Below are 18,601 nucleotides of genomic sequence, written 5' to 3' on the forward strand. Positions count from 1 at the left end.
CCAATCTACAAAAGTGGCAGCAGGGAAGACCCCCTCAATTATAGACCTGTATCATTAACAAGTGTAATAGTGAAAGTATTGGAAAAACTAATCAAAACTAAATGGGTAGAACACCTAGAGAGAAATGATATAATATCAGACAGACAGTATGGTTTTCGATCTGGAAGATCCTGTGTATCGAATTTACTCAGTTTCTATGATCGAGCCACAGAGATATTACAGGAAAGAGATGGTTGGGTTGACTGCATCTATCTGGACCTAAAAAAGGCTTTCGACAGAGTTCCACATAAGAGGTTGTTCTGGAAACTGGAAAATATTGGAGGGGTGACAGGTAAGCTTCTATCATGGATGAAAAATTTTCTGACTGATAGAAAAATGAGGGCAGTAATCAGAGGCAATGTATCAGAATGGAGAAATGTCACAAGTGGAGTACCACAGGGTTCAGTTCTTGCACCAGTGATGTTTATTGTGTACATAAATGATCTACCAGTTGGTATACAGAATTATATGAACATGTTTGCTGATGATGCTAAGATAATAGGAAGGATAAGAAATTTAGATGACTGTCATGCCCTTCAAAAAGACCTGGACAAAATAAGTATATGGAGCACCACTTGGCAAATGGAATTTAATGTTAATAAATGTCATGTTATGGAATGTGGAATAGGAGAACATAGACCCCACACAACCTATATATTATGTGAGAAATCTTTAAAGAATTCTGATAAAGAAAGAGATCTAGGAGTGGTTCTAGATAGAAAACTATCACCTGAGGACCACATAAAGAATATTGTGCAAGGAGCCTATGCTATGCTTTCTAACTTCAGAATTGCATTTAAATACATGGATGGCGATATACTAAAGAAATTGTTCATGACTTTTGTTAGGCCAAAGCTAGAATATGCAGCTGTTGTGTGGTGCCCATATCTTAAGAAGCACATCAACAAACTGGAAAAGGTGCAAAGACATGCTACTAAGTGGCTCCCAGAACTGAAGGGCAAGAGCTACGAGGAGAGGTTAGAAGCATTAAATATGCCAAAACTAGAAGACAGAAGAAAAAGAGGTGATATGATCACTACATACAAAATAGTAACAGGAATTGACAAAATCGACAGGGAAGACTTCCTGAGACCTGGAACTTCAAGAACAAGAGGTCATAGATTTAAACTAGCTAAACACAGATGCCGAAGAAATATAAGAAAATTCACCTTCGCAAATAGAGTGGTAGACGGTTGGAACAAGTTAAGTGAGAAGGTGGTGGAGGCCAAGACCGTCAGTAGTTTCAAAGCGTTATATGACAAAGAGTGCTGGGAAGACGGGACACCACGAGCGTAGCTCTCATCCTGTAACTACACTTAGGTAATTACACTTAGGTAATTACACACACACACACACACTCACACCCCCCCCCCCCCACACACACACACTCACACCCCCCCCCCCCCACACACACACACCACCCCCCCCCCCCCCCCCACACACACACACACCTGCCCAACACTTCCCATCTTCTCAAGTGTCAGAGAAATTAATCTAATTTATGCCACTGAACAAAACAGTTCAGACACATTCTAGGTTTCACCTCCTTTTCCTGTATATCAATAATTGTTTGACAAACACTGAACAATGTTTCTTCATCATCCACACCTGAACACCATCCACACCGTATGTATGAAGGAGTATGCATGGAGGAGTACGTATGGAAGAGTACGTATAGAGGGGTATGTATGGAGGAGAATGTCTGGAAGAGTATGTCTGGTACACATATCAGAGTATGTAAGGGGGTAATAATAATACATATAGTGACTAACCAGGTGTTGCAGTCCTCAGTGATGGTGGCCTTCTCATCATAGGAGCGGCCACCATGGTGACAGGGACACTCGTTGTGACGGATACAGGCGCCCGTGTCTGCGTCACGGACGTAGCCTGACGCACACACACACCCCGGCCGACACAGGTCACTCGTCACGGGCCGTAGATGCATCGTCTGCCCACACAACACAACCCTCATTACTTACCACACATACAGTATCTTTGTTACAATATCATACAATACTAAATATGATACATTTCCTCTAATTCCATACAACTCTAAATACAGACTAAATTATTTTATTGCCTGTTATTCTACTGGGTTTATAGATAATATCGGCGCCATACTACTAGCCTCCCGGACATACAGTATTGTCCGCTGTAATTAACGTCAGTACTGTAATGTAATGTAATGTCCGGACTGTAATGTACAGTCCGCTGTAATTAACTACTTTCTTTGTAAAACACACTCCCATACAGCGCATCATGTCTGATCCAAGCATAATTATTGGTATACACTATTCTGTTGTTACTTTAAGATTCGCTACCTGGAACAAAAAGTTCCAAGTAGCACGGGCTATGGTGACCTATTTTAACTTTAAGTAAAGTAATAACTTTAAGAGTTATACGTGAAGGACTACCCAGCCAAGACAACTAAGTACTGCAGTGTTGAGAACTGCTTAATTGGTCATTAATAGTCCCCATATCTCCTCTTCTACACTACCTGGCAGGTATTCTCCTCGTCTGGGAGACAGTCAACCACTACCACACTACCTGGCAGGTATTCTCCTCGTCTGGGAGACAGTCAGCCTCTACCACACTACCTGGCAGGTATTCTCCTCGTCTGGGAGACAGTCAACCACTACCACACTACCTGGCAGGTATTCTCCTCGTCTGGGAGACAGTCAGCCTCTACCACACTACCTGGCAGGTATTCTCCTCGTCTGGGAGACAGTCAACCACTACCACACTACCTGGCAGGTATTCTCCTCGTCTGGGAGACAGTCAGCCTCTACCACACTACCTGGCAGGTATTCTCCTCGTCTGGGAGACAGTCAACCACTACCACACTACCTGGCAGGTATTCTCCTCGTCTGGGAGACAGTCAGTGTAGACCTCGTGCTTGTCCTGGTGACAGTCGACCTGGGGCGGGCGAGTGACCGTCTCGTTCTCCCGGGGCTTCCAACAGTTCCAGCCGGCGTTGTAGCACTCACTGTCAGGTGACACAACAACATTATATATATCTTTCAGTGGAACAAATGTACACATTTTCTACCACATAATCTGAGAAGTTAGGTAAATGTTACGTATACATAACTTGTATAAACTAACAAAATAACATTTTGTAACGAAAAGGAAGTGATAAATGTAGTAATCACATTAAAAGATAACAGCATTAGTGTGTACTTGTGTTGTGTTGACACAAACAGTATTGTAGATAGTGTAGATAATAGAGTGAGCGTGAGGAGACTGACCAGACGAGGAAGGAGGCGTCGGGCTGCTGCTGCATCATCTCGTAGCCCGGCTTGTACTCCTTGGCCTCGTACACACACGGGCACTCCGTCACGGGCACACACATGCCCGTGCCGTCCAGCGAGAACCCGTCCAGGCAGTTGCACCCTTCCACACACTTCCTTGTGCAGTCACTATTGGTCGCCAGGTCTAGGCACGTGTGAGAACAGCTGTTGCCACACACCTGGTACTTCTGTCCACCAGTACAATGAATGCCTGCAATTACCCATGAGCCGAAGGTAAATATTTGACTGAGAATATTACGAACCACGAAGTTGCCCATTTAATTATACAACACAATATGACAGTCTCTCTATATATCTTTGTCTCAATATTAACTTGTTTATTACAATTATTGAATAAATAAATAATGTCTGATAGTTGAGTTTGTGTAAGTGAATTAATGAGAAGAACGTACCACACTGGCGCACCTCAGCCCGCCAGTCGACGAGGACGCCCTTCCTGGCGCACTCCTTGCTGTAGGCGGCCAGCACGGGGCAGAGGCAGCCGTCCATCTTGGTCTCACACGAGCACATGTCGTACAGACAGTCACGGTAGTATGGGTCAGGGTCCACCTCCAGGTGACACGCTACACAAACACAACATTGTCTCAACAACAACACCACACGTATATAGATTTAAACTAGCTAAACACAGATGCCGAAGAAATATAAGAAAATTCACTTTCGCAAACAGAGTGGTAGACGGTTGGAACAAGTTAGGGGAGAAGGTGGTGGAGGCCAAGACCGTCAGTAGTTTCAAAGCGTTATATGACAAAGAGTACTGGGAAGACGGGACACCACGAGCGTAGCTCTCATACTGTAACTACACTTAGGTAATTACACTTAGGTAATTACTGGTACAGCGTCACACAACACTCTTACGGTCCCTTGTGATTGGTGTAGACTTCAAGTTAATACCATGACCCAATCTCACGTACACATAAACCCAGAATAATAATACTTGTTAATGGAATGCAATTAATCCCACAGCCCCAATCTCAATATAATTATAAATCATAGTAATTTTCAGTCAAATCCCAATGTTTAGTTTCGTCAGTATGGTATTACTAAGATACGACAAGGAAGCATCACGTAAGACAATGAACAACAATACACTCTCTGCCTGAATACCAAATAAACATGATTAAGCCATAAGGTATATCTACCAAAGATACTTGGTTCCGGGGATCAACGTCCCCGCGGCCCGGTCTTTCACCTGGCCTCCTGGTTGGTGGTCTTGTTGTAATGACCGCTTACCCTGTCGTAATAACCGCGGCCTCTATTGTAATAACCCAATGTTCCCCCAGTATTAATCCTGTTATCTTGTTATCTCTCGTGATCGTAATATACGCTCTCTGTTGTACATCTCTGTCTCTCTCCACTCAATACCCCAGCTTAACACTGTTACAGTCCAGCATGACCCCTCACTGGACTGCCACGTATCTAAGAGGAATATTAAATGAGGAAGATACACCCAGGACACGGGTTATTCGCTTATTACTAATTATAAAATAAAAACCATTAAAGCACTGCCACCACCTTCCTGACCAACCATACCTGAATGTGTCTATCACCGATCCCCCAGGAAGGCCAGGAATCAGCAACCATGGGACTCCGGGTAATATGAATTTCAGTAATAAATTTTGGAAAATTAGTTTGTGTAATTTACGTTACTAATTTAAATCCAAGGGCAACTTTAGTATCTATTAATAGTAGGAGAACCTGGGGCTTCCAATACAACACCTAAAAATGACAAAGTAGCAAAATATATCAAAGGGGAGTTAAGTGAATACCACTGGACAAGCTATACAATTTATTTTATGAAACATGTAAATTAAGACAATTTGGACACATCACCTATTCTATTTCCCTAGAGGCACAATGGATATTTACCGAGGACACGAAAACTCAAGTGCTACTATACCTTAAACACCCGCACTACGGCCACGATGTTGATGGCTGCCCTCAGCCCCGAGGATACGGGCTTGCGGCCCTGTTCCTAATACACTCCCAAGACACACTGATGAAATTTAGTTTTTCCAACTTATTGCTGGGAAGGATTGCTCCTCCCATCATCTAATACAGCCCCAGGGCTCCACCCATTATTTTGGCCCTGGCCAACCATTTAACACGTAGGCCTGAGGTCTGGCTCTCTAGGGCCAATAAGGACTTAATTGGCCCTTATCTCAGACCAATCACCTTCACTGATCTGTCGTGGAAAGCTACATGAATTTCTGAAGATTGAGTCAGCTCTCCCCAGCTAGAGAAGGGGGACAAGGCGCGTCTATGGAGCCCAGACACCTGCGAGCAATGTTTACAAAACTGATAATTTATGTTCAAGCCTGTCTCCTCTAAGATAGGAGTAGGGACATTTGACTCTGCCTGGTATGGGGAAGGCCGCTGCTGAGAGGGACAGAGAGGGATGAGAGGGGGTGGAAAGGGAAATATCTGAGTGGGGAAGTTGAGTTGGAGAAGCCAAGGTATCCACGACCACCCTACCCTCAGATCAACCTCTTGACCCTGACAAATGGGCGACAGGGGGGGGGGGGAAGAGGAGGAGACGAATGACGGCCAAGGGGAGGGGAGAAGGACGGAGGGGAGAGGGAGAAGGAAAGGAGGGGAGAAGGGGAGGGAAAAGAGGGGAGAAGGGAGGGGAGTTGTAATGATCTGGGGCTCAGATCATTGGTTCTCCCTTCTCCCCTCTTTTCCCTCCCCTTCTCCCCTCCTTTCCTTCTCCCTCTCCCCTCCGTCCTTCTCCCCTCCCCTTGGCCGTCATTCGTCTCCTCCTCTTCCCCCCCCCCCCTGTCGCCCATTTGTCAGGGTCAAGAGGTTGACCTGAGGGTAGGGTGGTCGTGGATACCTTGGCTTCTCCAACTCAACTTCCCCACTCAGATATTTCCCTTTCCACCCCCTCTCATCCCTCTCTGTCCCTCTCAGCAGCGGCCTTCCCCATACCAGGCAGAGTCAAATGTCCCTACTCCTATCTTAGAGGAGACAGGCTTGAACATAAATTATCAGTTTTGTAAACATTGCTCGCAGGTGTCTGGGCTCCATAGACGCGCCTTGTCCCCCTTCTCTAGCTGGGGAGAGCTGACTCAATCTTCAGAAATTCATGTAGCTTTCCACGACAGATCAGTGAAGGTGATTGGTCTGAGATAAGGGCCAAGTCCTTATTGGCCCTAGAGAGCCAGACCTCAGGCCTACGTGTTAAATGGTTGGCCAGGGCCAAAATAATGGGTGGAGCCCTGGGGCTGTATTAGATGATGGGAGGAGCAATCCTTCCCAGCAATAAGTTGGAAAAACTAAATTTCATCAGTGTGTCTTGGAAGTGTATTAGGAACAGGGCCGCAAGCCCGTATCCTCGGGGCTGAGGGCAGCCATCAACATCGTGGCCGTAGTGCGGGTGTTTAAGGTATAGTAGCACTTGAGTTTTCGTGTCCTCGGTAAATATCCATTGTGCCTCTAGGGAAATAGAATAGGTGATGTGTCCAAATTGTCTTAATTTACATGTTTCATAAAATAAATTGTATAGCTTGTCCAGTGGTATTCACTTAACTCCCCTTTGATATATTTTGCTACTTTGTCATTTTTAGGTGTTGTATTGGAAGCCCCAGGTTCTCCTACTATTAATAGATACTAAAGTTGCCCTTGGATTTAAATTAGTAACGTAAATTACACAAACTAATTTTCCAAAATTTATTACTGAAATTCATATTACCCGGAGTCCCATGGTTGCTGATTCCTGGCCTTCCTGGGGGATCGGTGATAGACACATTCAGGTATGGTTGGTCAGGAAGGTGGTGGCAGTGCTTTAATGGTTTTTATTTTATAATTAGTAATAAGCGAATAACCCGTGTCCTGGGTGTATCTTCCTCATTTAATATTCCTCTTAGATACGTGGCAGTCCAGTGAGGGGTCATGCTGGACTGTAACAGTGTTAAGCTGGGGTATTGAGTGGAGAGAGACAGAGATGTACAACAGAGAGCGTATATTACGATCACGAGAGATAACAAGATAACAGGATTAATACTGGGAACATTGGGTTATTACAATAGAGGCCGCGGTTATTACGACAGGGTAAGCGGTCATTACAATGGTGGCAGCGGTGGGATGAGAGGGGGTAGAAAGGGAAATATCTGAGTGGGGAAGTTGAGTTGGAGAAGCCAAGGTATCCACGACCACCCTACCCTCAGGTCAACCTCTTGACCCTGACAAATGGGCGACAGGGGGGGGGGAAGAGGAGGAGACGAATGACGGCCAAGGGGAGGGGAGAAGGACGGAGGGGAGAGGGAGAAGGAAAGGAGGGGAGAAGGGGAGGGAAAAGAGGGGAGAAGGGAGAACCAATGATCTGAGCCCCAGATCATTACATTGTGAACCAGGACGCGGCTGGTCGCAGCCTGACGTATGAATCACAGCCTGGTTGATCAGGTATCATTTGGAGGTGTTTGTCAAGTTATGTTGTGAATACGGTGGGAGGTTGGTTAGTAAGGGCCAGTATGGGCGGGGGGAGAGTTGAAGTCTCGGGCGGCCGAGGACACAGCTCTCTCTCAGGGTACCTATTGCAACCCTTCCTTCCAACGGGGCTATTGTGCACATCCTGCCATGGCTCCTACTCTCCTGTGGTTCTATTCCCATCCCCCCATTGCAAACTAGTCACTTGGAAAAAGAATATTTTCCAAGCTTAAATTATTTCGTATCTCTCGCCTGCGATCTAAAGAATACAGATTCAAAATTCTAAGCCGTCCTAATATTTTAGAATGTCTATTAAATGGATTCTAGCAGTAAAAGATCTTTGCACGCTCTCAATGTCAGCAATTTCTCCGGCTTTGAATGGGACTGTTATGGTGTAATAATATTCCAGCATAGAGAACACTAGTGTCATAAAAAGTAACATCATTGGTGTGGCATCTCTTGTGTGAAAGATTCTTGTTACCCAACCTGTCATTTTCCTTGTGGTTGTGCCAGCTACTTAGATGTATTCCTTAAAATATTTTTTTTCTGACATGATAACTTCCAAATCTTATATATAATGACTTTTCTTGCAATAGTGTGATTTGACTGCGTTTTATATGTGGTTTCCGTTTTGATATTTTCGTTTATCCTAAGCCTTCTATATACTCCCCAAGCCTGGCCCCGGGCCGAGCTTGGGGAGTAGAAAAACTCCACGAACCCCATCCAGGCACAATTCAGGTACAGTACTCATAATATGAGAAGGCTATATGGAAATATAAGACAGGATAACATGTAGAATGAGTACCCAACTACACGGTGGATTACTCATAACGATGTACTCACCTCCAAAAAGATTTGATTTAAGTTTGGCACAGAACTTCTCTGCCACTGCTTTGTTCTGTACGTGTCTGTCACACGGGCGGGTCTCGTCCGCCAGGGGCTGGTCTGGGCACTTCTGGGTAGAGAAGGTTCACTTGAGCGGTCAGTTTAAGTCACATAAGGTTCCTGCTCACTCCCCAACACACACACACACACACATATGGGTGTACATAGCAGCCTAATATTGCGGCCATACACACACACATGTTTTATAATAAACATCTTGTTGTGTTCCTGCCTTATGTTGTTGACTTATATTATATTACCACCTGCGTGCCTTCTGACGCTGCCATATATGTACGCCATCTGAGCCAACCTTTAACACGTACTTCATATTCACACTAAGTCATAATCCACAGCATAATAACGCCGTGGGGCCCAGCCAGGGACCCAGTGGTGGCCATCTTACATTACTATGCCACAACATATATGGATCACATTAGTATCTAAGTGCTCTGTGCCAGTCTTCAGCACTGATAACAAACACAATAATAGTCCTGGCCTTGATGATACTAACCTCAGAAGTCTTCCACTTGTTAGAAAAAGCGATGACATTCTGCTCGACGTCTCCCTCTGGGGTGAGGAAGTCGTCTCTCTGATTGTCAGTAAAAGTGCCACACAGCCCGGCTGTCATGCCGCGGAACTCTGCCGGGGCGTCTATGTACACCCGCGTCTGTCCGTCCCACCACACGTCCAGCCCATTGGCCAACTCCACTGCAAAAGTCAGTTAATAACAATATAGAAATAAAGGAAACAGCAGAGCAGTTTTGGTCCATGTGTAGGAGCTGCTATGGTATGGTAACACCCATCACATGTGTGCCTGACCCTTGCTTCAAACACCACCACACAGCACATATGGTACCCCTAACACCACCAACACACAACACATATGGCACCCAAACACCACCAGCACACAGCACATATGGTACCCCTAACACCCTCAGCACACAACACATATGGCACCCAAACACCACCAGCACACAGCACATATGGTACCCCAAACACCCTCAGCACACAGCACATATGGCACCCAAACACCCTCAGCACACAACACATATGGCACCCAAACACCCTCAGCACACAGCACATATGGCACCCAAACACCTTCAGCACACAACACATATGGCACCCAAACACCCTCAGCACACAACACATATGGCACCCAAACACCCTCAGCACATATGGCACCCAAACACCTTCAGCACACAGCACATATGGCACCCAAACACCTTCAGCACACAGCACATATGGCACCCAAACACCTTCAGCACACAGCACATATGGTACCCAAACACCCTCAGCACACAACACATATGGCACCCAAACACCCTCAGCACACAGCACATATGGCACCCAAACACCTTCAGCACACAGCACATATGGCACCGAAACACCCTCAGCACACAGCACATATGGCACCGAAACACCCTCAGCACACAGCACATATGGCACCCAAACACCCTCAGCACACAACACATATGGCACCCAAACACCCTCAGCACACAGCACATTGCTTCACTAATGGCACATATGGTACCACTAATTGCTTTCATAAATCATTAACACAGTTCCAAACAGTATTGTGTACCCAGGCCTTTCCTAACTTTATACTTACTTAACTTACAAGTATCACGTTATATTATTTATATCACCACTCTCATACTTTCATCCTTTTGTACGGTACAAAGACAGCATTTTGTAAGTCTTTAGTGTGTACTCACCTAGTTGTGCTTGCGGGGGTTGAGCTCTGGCTCTTTGGTCCCGCCTCTCAACTGTCAATCAACTGGTGTACAGGTTCCTGAGCCTATTGGGCTCTATCATATCAACACTTGTAACTGTGTATGGAGTCTGCCTCCACCACATCACTGCCTAATGCATTCCATCTGTTAACTACTCTGACACTGAGAAACTTCGTTCTAATGTCTCTGTGGCTCATTTGAGTACTAAGGTTTTTCCTGCGTCCCCTTGTTCGTGTACCACCCGTGCTAAATAGTTGATCTTTGTCCATCCTGTCAATTCCTATGAAATTTTGTAGGTGGTGATCATGTCTCCCGTTGAACGTCTATCTTGGGACGTGAGGTTTATTTCCCGCAGCCTTTCCTCATAACTTATACCTCTCAGTTCTGGGACTAGTCTGATGGCATACTCTGAATCTTCTGTAGCTTTGCTTTATGTTTAACTAGGTATGGACTCCAGACTGGAGCTGCATACCCCACGATTGGTCTGACATATGTGGCGTGACCACTCACATTCCGGGATACAGGCAATAATGACTCGAGGAGTGAACACCGTCATAACATTACCATAAATACTTACCCATGAGGAAGAGGCTGGAGGCGGCCTTGATGTAGGCGCCCTTGACCCAGGCGGGCAGCTCCTTCAGCTCCACACCGTTGATGGTGACCTCCCGATCCTGCTTGAGGCGGATCACGGTGCCCTCCACCCGCACCGTCACAGACTTGGTACACGACGGGAACTGGCTCACCACCGACCCCGGGAAGTTCATGCTCTGTAACAACGCCACCCTTGTCACTCCTGCTGCTGCCATGTCCTCTCCTGGCCACCCTGGCCTCACACCTCACCACGGTGTGGCCACCCTGGCCTCACACCTCACCACGGTGTGGCCACCCTGGCCTCACACCTCACCACGGTGTGGCCACCCTGGCCTCACACCTCACCACGGTGTGGCCACCCTGGCCTCACACCTCACCACGGTGTGGCCATCCTGGCCTCACACCTCACCACGGTGTGGCCACCCTGGCCTCACACCTCACCACGGTGTGGCCACCCTGGCCTCACACCACCATAACACTAAGGGTACAATATTATACAAGGCGATATTCGTGTTCGTTGTGTAAATAACATTATGTAACAATTACTTTACTGCCATGACTCATTTTCCTGCCAAATCAAGTTTGGTAAATCATAAAATGTGTTTAAATGTATATTATATATATCAACACTGTTTACATACCCTCAGGTGTTTATGAGATCGCTATAGAAAGATGCAACTCACACACCCGCCCACAGAGACAGGTGTGTGGGGGGCAGCAACACAGGTGTAGCCCCACACACCCGCCCACAGAGACAGGTGTGTGTGGGGCAGCAACACAGATGTGTGCAGGTGTAGCCCCACACACCCGCCCACCTCAGTATTCCCACCATACTACAAACTTTGCCACACTTAACAATCTCCTCCTACGAAGACGACTGAGGTATTTTCTTAGCTACAGAGACGTGAGTGTTCATGTTCCTACAGACACGTCAGAGTTAGACTACAGACCCGCAGCATTGACAAGTATCCCCTGCAAGGTGTTAGAGAGAATGGGCCCAAGCAGGCCAGTAGAACACAGTAATTTATTTGTCAATTTTGCCCCGAGGGGCGAGTTTATTGGGCAGCGTCACTCATCCTGTGAGTGGACACACCGCCATAGTGACAGTATTGGGCAGCGCCACTCATCCTGTGAGTGGACACACCGCCATAGTGACAGTATTGGGCAGCGTCACTCATCCTGTGAGTGAACACACCGCCATAGTGACAGTATTGGGCAGCGTCACTCATCCTGTGAGTGGACACACCGCCATAGTGACAGTATTGAGCAGCGCCACTCATCCTGTGAGTGGACACACCGCCATAGTGACAGTATTGGGCAGCGCCACTCATCCTGTGAGTGGACACACCGCCATAGTGACAGTATTGGGCAGCGTCACTCATCCTGTGAGTGGACACACCGCCATAGTGACAGTATTGGGCAGTGCCACTCATCCTGTGAGTGGACACACCGCCATAGTGACAGTATTGGGCAGTGCCACTCATCCTGTGAGTGGACACACCGCCATAGTGACAGTATTGGGCAGCGCCACTCATCCTGTGAGTGGACACACCACCATAGTGACAGTATTGGGCAGCGTCACTCATCCTGTGAGCGGACACACCGCCATAGTGACAGTATTGGGCAGCGTCACTCATCCTGTGAGTGGACACACCGCCATAGTGACAGTATTGGGCAGCGCCACTCATCCTGTGAGTGGACACACCGCCATAGTGACAGTATTGGGCAGCGCCACTCATCCTGTGAGTGGACACACCGCCATAGTGACAGTATTGGGCAGCGCCACTCATCCTGTGAGTGGACACACCGCCATAGTGACAGTATTGGGCAGCGTCACTCATCCTGTGAGTGGACACACCGCCATTAGTGACAGTATTGGGCAGCGTCACTCATCCTGTGAGTGGACACACCGCCATAGTGACAGTATTGGGCAGCGTCACTCATCCTGTGAGTGAACACACCGCCATAGTGACAGTATTGGGCAGCGCCACTCATCCTGTGAGTGGACACACCGCCATAGCAGCATAAACATAATGTTATCTCAGATTCAGATTCAAATGTTTATTCAGGTAAGGTATATACATACAAGTGATGTTACATTAATGGATTGATATATAGATAGAGCTAGTACATACAATGCCTAAAGCCACTATTACGCAATGCGTTTCGGGCAAGAAAAACATTAATATCTCAAGGCGCTAGCATGGTTTTAGTCAAGGAAAATCCTGTTTGACAAACTATCTAGAGTTCTATAACAATATGGCATAAATCAAACACCTGAGAGAGAAGGACGCGGTCAGACTGCATATTCCTTGACTGTTAGAAATCATTTGGTATGGTCCGGCATCAAAGACTCCTACTCAAACGAAGGGCGAAAACACAGGGAAGACATGATTACCTCATACAAAATACTCTGAGGTAACATACAGGACAGACAATTTAGTAAGGGTAATATACAATTTAGCACGAACCAAGGGTCAGTCATAGATCGAAACTAAGTACTCAAATGAGCCACAGAAACATAAGATAACTTTTTCTCATTATGAAAGTAATTAACAATTGGAGTGAGTTAAGTGAGATGGAGGAGGCAGACTACATAGAGACATGAGCTTTACCATAAGAGACATGACAGAGCCGAATGGGGTCAGGAGCCTTTGCTCTAGTCGACTAGGAGTGGCGAGGCGGGACCCATCAGCAGTAGCTCATCCCCGCTCTCCAGTAGGTGAGTGTAACTAGGAGAGTACACACACACACACACACACACACACACACACACACACACACACACACACACACACACACACACACACACACACACACACACACACACACTACATAACGGCAGGAGGCGCCAGCAGGCGGGTGCAGGAGTCCTGGGAATAAACACCAAGAAACTGGAACATGACAAGAAACATTGACCAGTAACGGCACACCCGTGTTGGCGGGAGGTGTGGCTTGGTCCCCCCAACACCGTCCACACCACACACCTGCCACAGTGGAAGGTCCCCTCCCCCCACACCGTCCACACCACACACCTGCCACAGTGAAAGGTCCCCCCCACACCGTCCACACCACACACCTGCCACAATGGAAGGCCCGCCCCCACACCCGTCCACAAGAAGGTAAGGAAGGGGAAGGTGGCAGGAAGAGGTGGGAGAGGTGAGAGAAGGAACGGTGTGAGAGGTCAAAAGGTGAGATGGAGGAGAAAAGTTGAGAGAGGTGAGGGGAAGGGATGGTATACAAGGCAAGAGAGGGAGGTAAGAAAGGGAGGATTGGGGTAAGTTTAGGGCCAAGAGGAAGGAAAGTCGCCACCCTTTGACCTCTCTACTCACCTAACTGTACTCACCTGTGTTCGCTGCCCCCCCCCTTCCCCCTCACCATGGCATAACCAGTAATTATACCAATGTTTTCCCACCAGTACCTTACTACAGCACCAGCTTCAGCTCCTGGGCCCCGACTGTCTCACCAGTACCTTACTACAGCACCAGCTTCAGCTCCTGGGCCCCGACTGTCTCACCAGTACCTTACTACAGCACCAGCTTCAGCTCCTGGGCCCCGACTGTCTCACCAGTACCTTACTACAGCACCAGCTTCAGCTCCTGGGCCCCGACTGTCTCACCAGTACCTTACTACAGCACCAGCTTCAGCTCCTGGGCCCCGACTGTCTCACCAGTACCTTACTACAGCACCAGCTTCAGCTCCTGGGCCCCGACTGTCTCACCAGTACCTTACTACAGCACCAGCTTCAGCTCCTGGGCCCCGACTGTCTCACCAGTACCTTACTACAGCACCAGCTTCAGCTCCTGGGCCCCGACTGTCTCACCAGTACCTTACTACAGCACCAGCTTCAGCTCCTGGGCCCCGACTGTCTCACCAGTACCTTACTACAGGACCAGCTTCAGCTCCTGGGCCCCGACTGTCTCACCAGTACCTTACTACAGCACCAGCTTCAGCTCCTGGGCCCCGACTGTCTCACCAGTACCTTACTACAGGACAAGCTTCAGCTCCTGGGCCCCGACTGTCTCACCAGTACCTTACTACAGGACCAGCTTCAGCTCCTGGGCCCCGACTGTCTCACCAGTACCTTACTACAGCACCAGCTTCAGCTCCTGGGCCCCGACTGTCTCACCAGTACCTTACTACAGGACCAGCTTCAGCTCCTGGGCCCCGACTGTCTCACCAGTACCTTACTACAGGACAAGCTTCAGCTCCTGGGCCCCGACTGTCTCACCAGTACCTTACTACAGGACAAGCTTCAGCTCCTGGGCCCCGACTGTCTCACCAGTACCTTACTACAGCACCAGCTTCAGCTCCTAGGCCCCGACTGTCTCACCAGTACCTTACAACATGGCGAGCTTCAGCTCCTGGGCCCCGACTGTCTCTAGTTGTTCGCCTTATATAACTGTTTACAACCTTCTGTTTCCCACCACACACAGTCTCTGGGAGTGTGGTGAGGCAGACCAACCCATTGTGGCCAGTCCTAGACGGGGTGGGGGGGGAGGGTCAGAAACTGTGGGAGGGTCAGAAACTGTGGGAGGGTCAGAAACTGTGGGAGGGTCAGAAACTGGAAGAGGGTCAGAAACTGTGGGAGGGTCAGAAACTGGAAGAGGGTCAGAAACTGGAAGAAGGTCAGAAACTGGAGGAGGGTCAGAAACTGGAGGAGGGTCAGAAACTAGAGGAGGGTCAGAAACTAGAGGAGGGTCAGAAACTAGAGGAGGGTCAGAAACTGTGGGAGGGTCAGAAACTGGGAGAGGGTCAGAAACTGGGAGAGGGTCAGAAACTGGGGTAGGGTCAGAAACTGGGAGAGGGTCAGAAACTGGAGGGTCAGAAACTGGGGTAGGGTCAGAAACTGGGAGAGGGTCAGAAACTGGAGGGTCAGAAACTGGGGTAGGGTCAGAAACTGGGAGAGGGTCAGAAACTGGAGGAGGGTCAGAAACTGGGAGAGGGTTAGAAACTGGGGGAGGGCCAGAAACTGTGGGAGGGTCAGAAACTGAGGGAGGGGCAGAAACTGTGGGAGGACCAGAAACTGGGGGTCAGAAACTGGGGGAGGGTCAGAAACTGGGGGAGGGACAGAAACTGGGAGAGGGGCCAGAAACTAGGAGAGGGGCCAGAAACTGTGGGAGGGCCAGAAACTGGGGGTCAGAAACTGGGGGAGGGTCAGAAACTGGGAGAGAGCCAGAAACTGGGAGAGGGGCCAGAAACTGTGGGAGGGCCAGAAACTGGGGGTCAAACTGGGGGAGGGTCAAAAACTGGGAGAGAGCCAGGAACTGGGAGAGGGGCCAGAAACTAGGAGAGGGGCCAGAAACTGTGGGAGGGCCAGAAACTGGGGGTCAGAAACTGGGAGAGAGCCAGAAACTGGGAGAGAGCCAGAAACTGGGAGAGGGGCCAGAAACTGGGAGAGGGGCCAGAAACTGTGGGAGGGCCAGAAACTGGGGGTCAGAAACTGGGAGAGAGCCAGAAACTGGGAGAGAGCCAGAAACTGGGAGAGGGGCCAGAAACTAGGAGAGAGGCCAGAAACTGTGGGAGGGCCAGAAACTGGGGGTCAGAAACTGGGAGAGAGCCAGAAACTGGGAGAGAGCCAGAAACTGGGAGAGGGGCCAGAAACTAGGAGAGGGGCCAGAAACTGTGGGAGGGCCAGAAACTGGGGGTCAGAAACTGGGGGAGGGCCAGAAACTGCGCGAGGAGCCAGAAACACTATCCCAGTACACACTTACTGACACCCAGACCACCTGACACGTGTAACATTTGACACCCAGAAGTGAGAGACACATTTGACTCACAGAGCACAACGGTTAATCTCTCACCTGTCATTATATAGAGCTTTCTCTCTCACTTGCTGGGGTGGGGGGGGTGCTACAGCGGGGAGGGGCGTGACTTAACCGCTCCCCGCCACCCCGGTAACTCTCCCCAGGCGGGGAGGGGCCTCCTAACACTCACCAAATGTTCAAAATTACGGAAACGATTATTGTCACAGTGAAAGTGAAGCATCGAGTCGCATCCTCCCACACGAAGGCACGGATACACGCACACGCGGCGCGCGTATGTTCAGCAAGACTCTTGTATTGGGGATGCATGAAGGCCGATGACATGTTTGGTAAGTCGGGCCGCAGGAGCTGGAGCCTGAGTCCCACGAGGTGTGAACTACACACACAAACATACACACACACACACACACACACACACACACACACACACACACACACACACACACACACACACACACACACACAAAAGGCCTTTGATACAGTACCGCACATGAGACTGCTATTCAAACTTGAGAGGCAGGCGGGAGTAAGCGGAAAGGCCCTAGCATGGGTGAAGAACTACTTAATAGGAAGGAGCCAGAGAGTAATGGTAAGGGGCGAGAAGTCGGACTGGCGAACAGTAACGAGTGGAGTACCTCAAGGATCGGTGCTGAGACCAATTCTATTTCTAATTTACGTAAATAATATGTTTACAGGAGTAGAATCCTACATGTAAATGTTCGCGGATGACGCAAAATTAATGAGAAGAGTTGTGACAGATGAGGATTGTAGGATCCTCCAAGAGGACCTGGACAGATTGCAGAGATGGTCAGAGAAATGGCTACTGGAGTTCAAAACGAGCAAATGTAAAGATATTGAAATGGGATCAGTCGATATGAAACCAAAGGAACAATACACAATGAAGGGGAACAGCCTACCTGTGACGATTCGAGAAAGAGACCTGGGCGTGGACGTAACACCTAATCTAACTCCTGAAGCACATATAAATAGGATAACAACAGCAGCGTACTCTACACTGGCAAAAGTTAGAACATCATTCAGAAACCTAAGTGAGGAGGCTTTTAGGGCGCTTTACACTGCCTACGTAAGGCCAGTCTTAGAGTATGCCGCCTCATCATGGAGTCCCCATCTGAAGAAACACATAAGGAAACTGGAAAAGGTTCAGAAGTTTGCGACGAGGGTCGTCGCAGAGTTACGAGGGATGGGATATGAAGAACGTCTGAAGGAACTGAACCTTACGACACTAGAAAAAAAGAAGGGAGAAGGGGGATATGATAGGAACGTATAAAATGCTCAGGGGAATTGACAAAGTGGAAATAGATGAAATGTTCACACGTAATATTAACAGAACGAGGGGACATGGGTGGAAGTTCGAAACTCAGATGAGTCACAGAGATGTTAGGAAGTTTTCCTTTAGCGTGAGAGTAGTGGGAAAATAGAGTGCATTTAAGGAACAGGTTGTGGAAGCAAACTCTATTCATAATTTTTAAACTAGATATGGTAGGGAAATGGGACAGGAGTCATTGCTGTAAACAACCGATGGCTAGAAAGGCGGGATCCAAGAGTCAATGCTCGATCCTGCAGGCATAATTTGGTGAGTACACACACACACGTATTTCAACCCGTCCTCGACTCAAGTCCATTACATCCAGCGGTCGACCCCACAGACGCATTTATAAATTTTTACATGCTGTTCATTCAAAACAGGAATTTTCTCAAATATAAATTAATATTATAAAATATTAGTATATTGTGCATATATAGGCATAGGTTAGGTTAGGTGTTTAGGTTCTGTTGGCGATTATTTGTATTTGTAGTACGTGGGTGAAGCATTTATAGCGTTGTG

The 18,601-nt window shown here is 48.1% G+C and overlaps 1 protein-coding gene across 1 annotated transcript in view; it reads right to left on the bottom strand.

Annotated features, from left to right (window-relative positions):
• Positions 1-18,601, bottom strand: part of LOC123745535 (hemocytin) — a 316,051-nt gene that overhangs the window by 217,161 nt on the left and 80,289 nt on the right. The window contains exons 18-24 of the mRNA XM_045726144.2: positions 10,974-11,166; positions 9,175-9,371; positions 8,622-8,733; positions 3,743-3,913; positions 3,288-3,540; positions 2,887-3,025; positions 1,812-1,987 (exon numbers count right to left, since the gene is read on the bottom strand). Of these exons, the coding sequence (XP_045582100.2) occupies positions 1,812-1,987; positions 2,887-3,025; positions 3,288-3,540; positions 3,743-3,913; positions 8,622-8,733; positions 9,175-9,371; positions 10,974-11,166 (1,241 nt within the window). The remainder of the gene's footprint in view (positions 1-1,811; positions 1,988-2,886; positions 3,026-3,287; positions 3,541-3,742; positions 3,914-8,621; positions 8,734-9,174; positions 9,372-10,973; positions 11,167-18,601) is intronic.

The sequence above is a fragment of the Procambarus clarkii genome, chromosome 71, assembly GCF_040958095.1.
Source record: "Procambarus clarkii isolate CNS0578487 chromosome 71, FALCON_Pclarkii_2.0, whole genome shotgun sequence".
Classification (NCBI taxonomy): domain Eukaryota; kingdom Metazoa; phylum Arthropoda; class Malacostraca; order Decapoda; family Cambaridae; genus Procambarus; species Procambarus clarkii.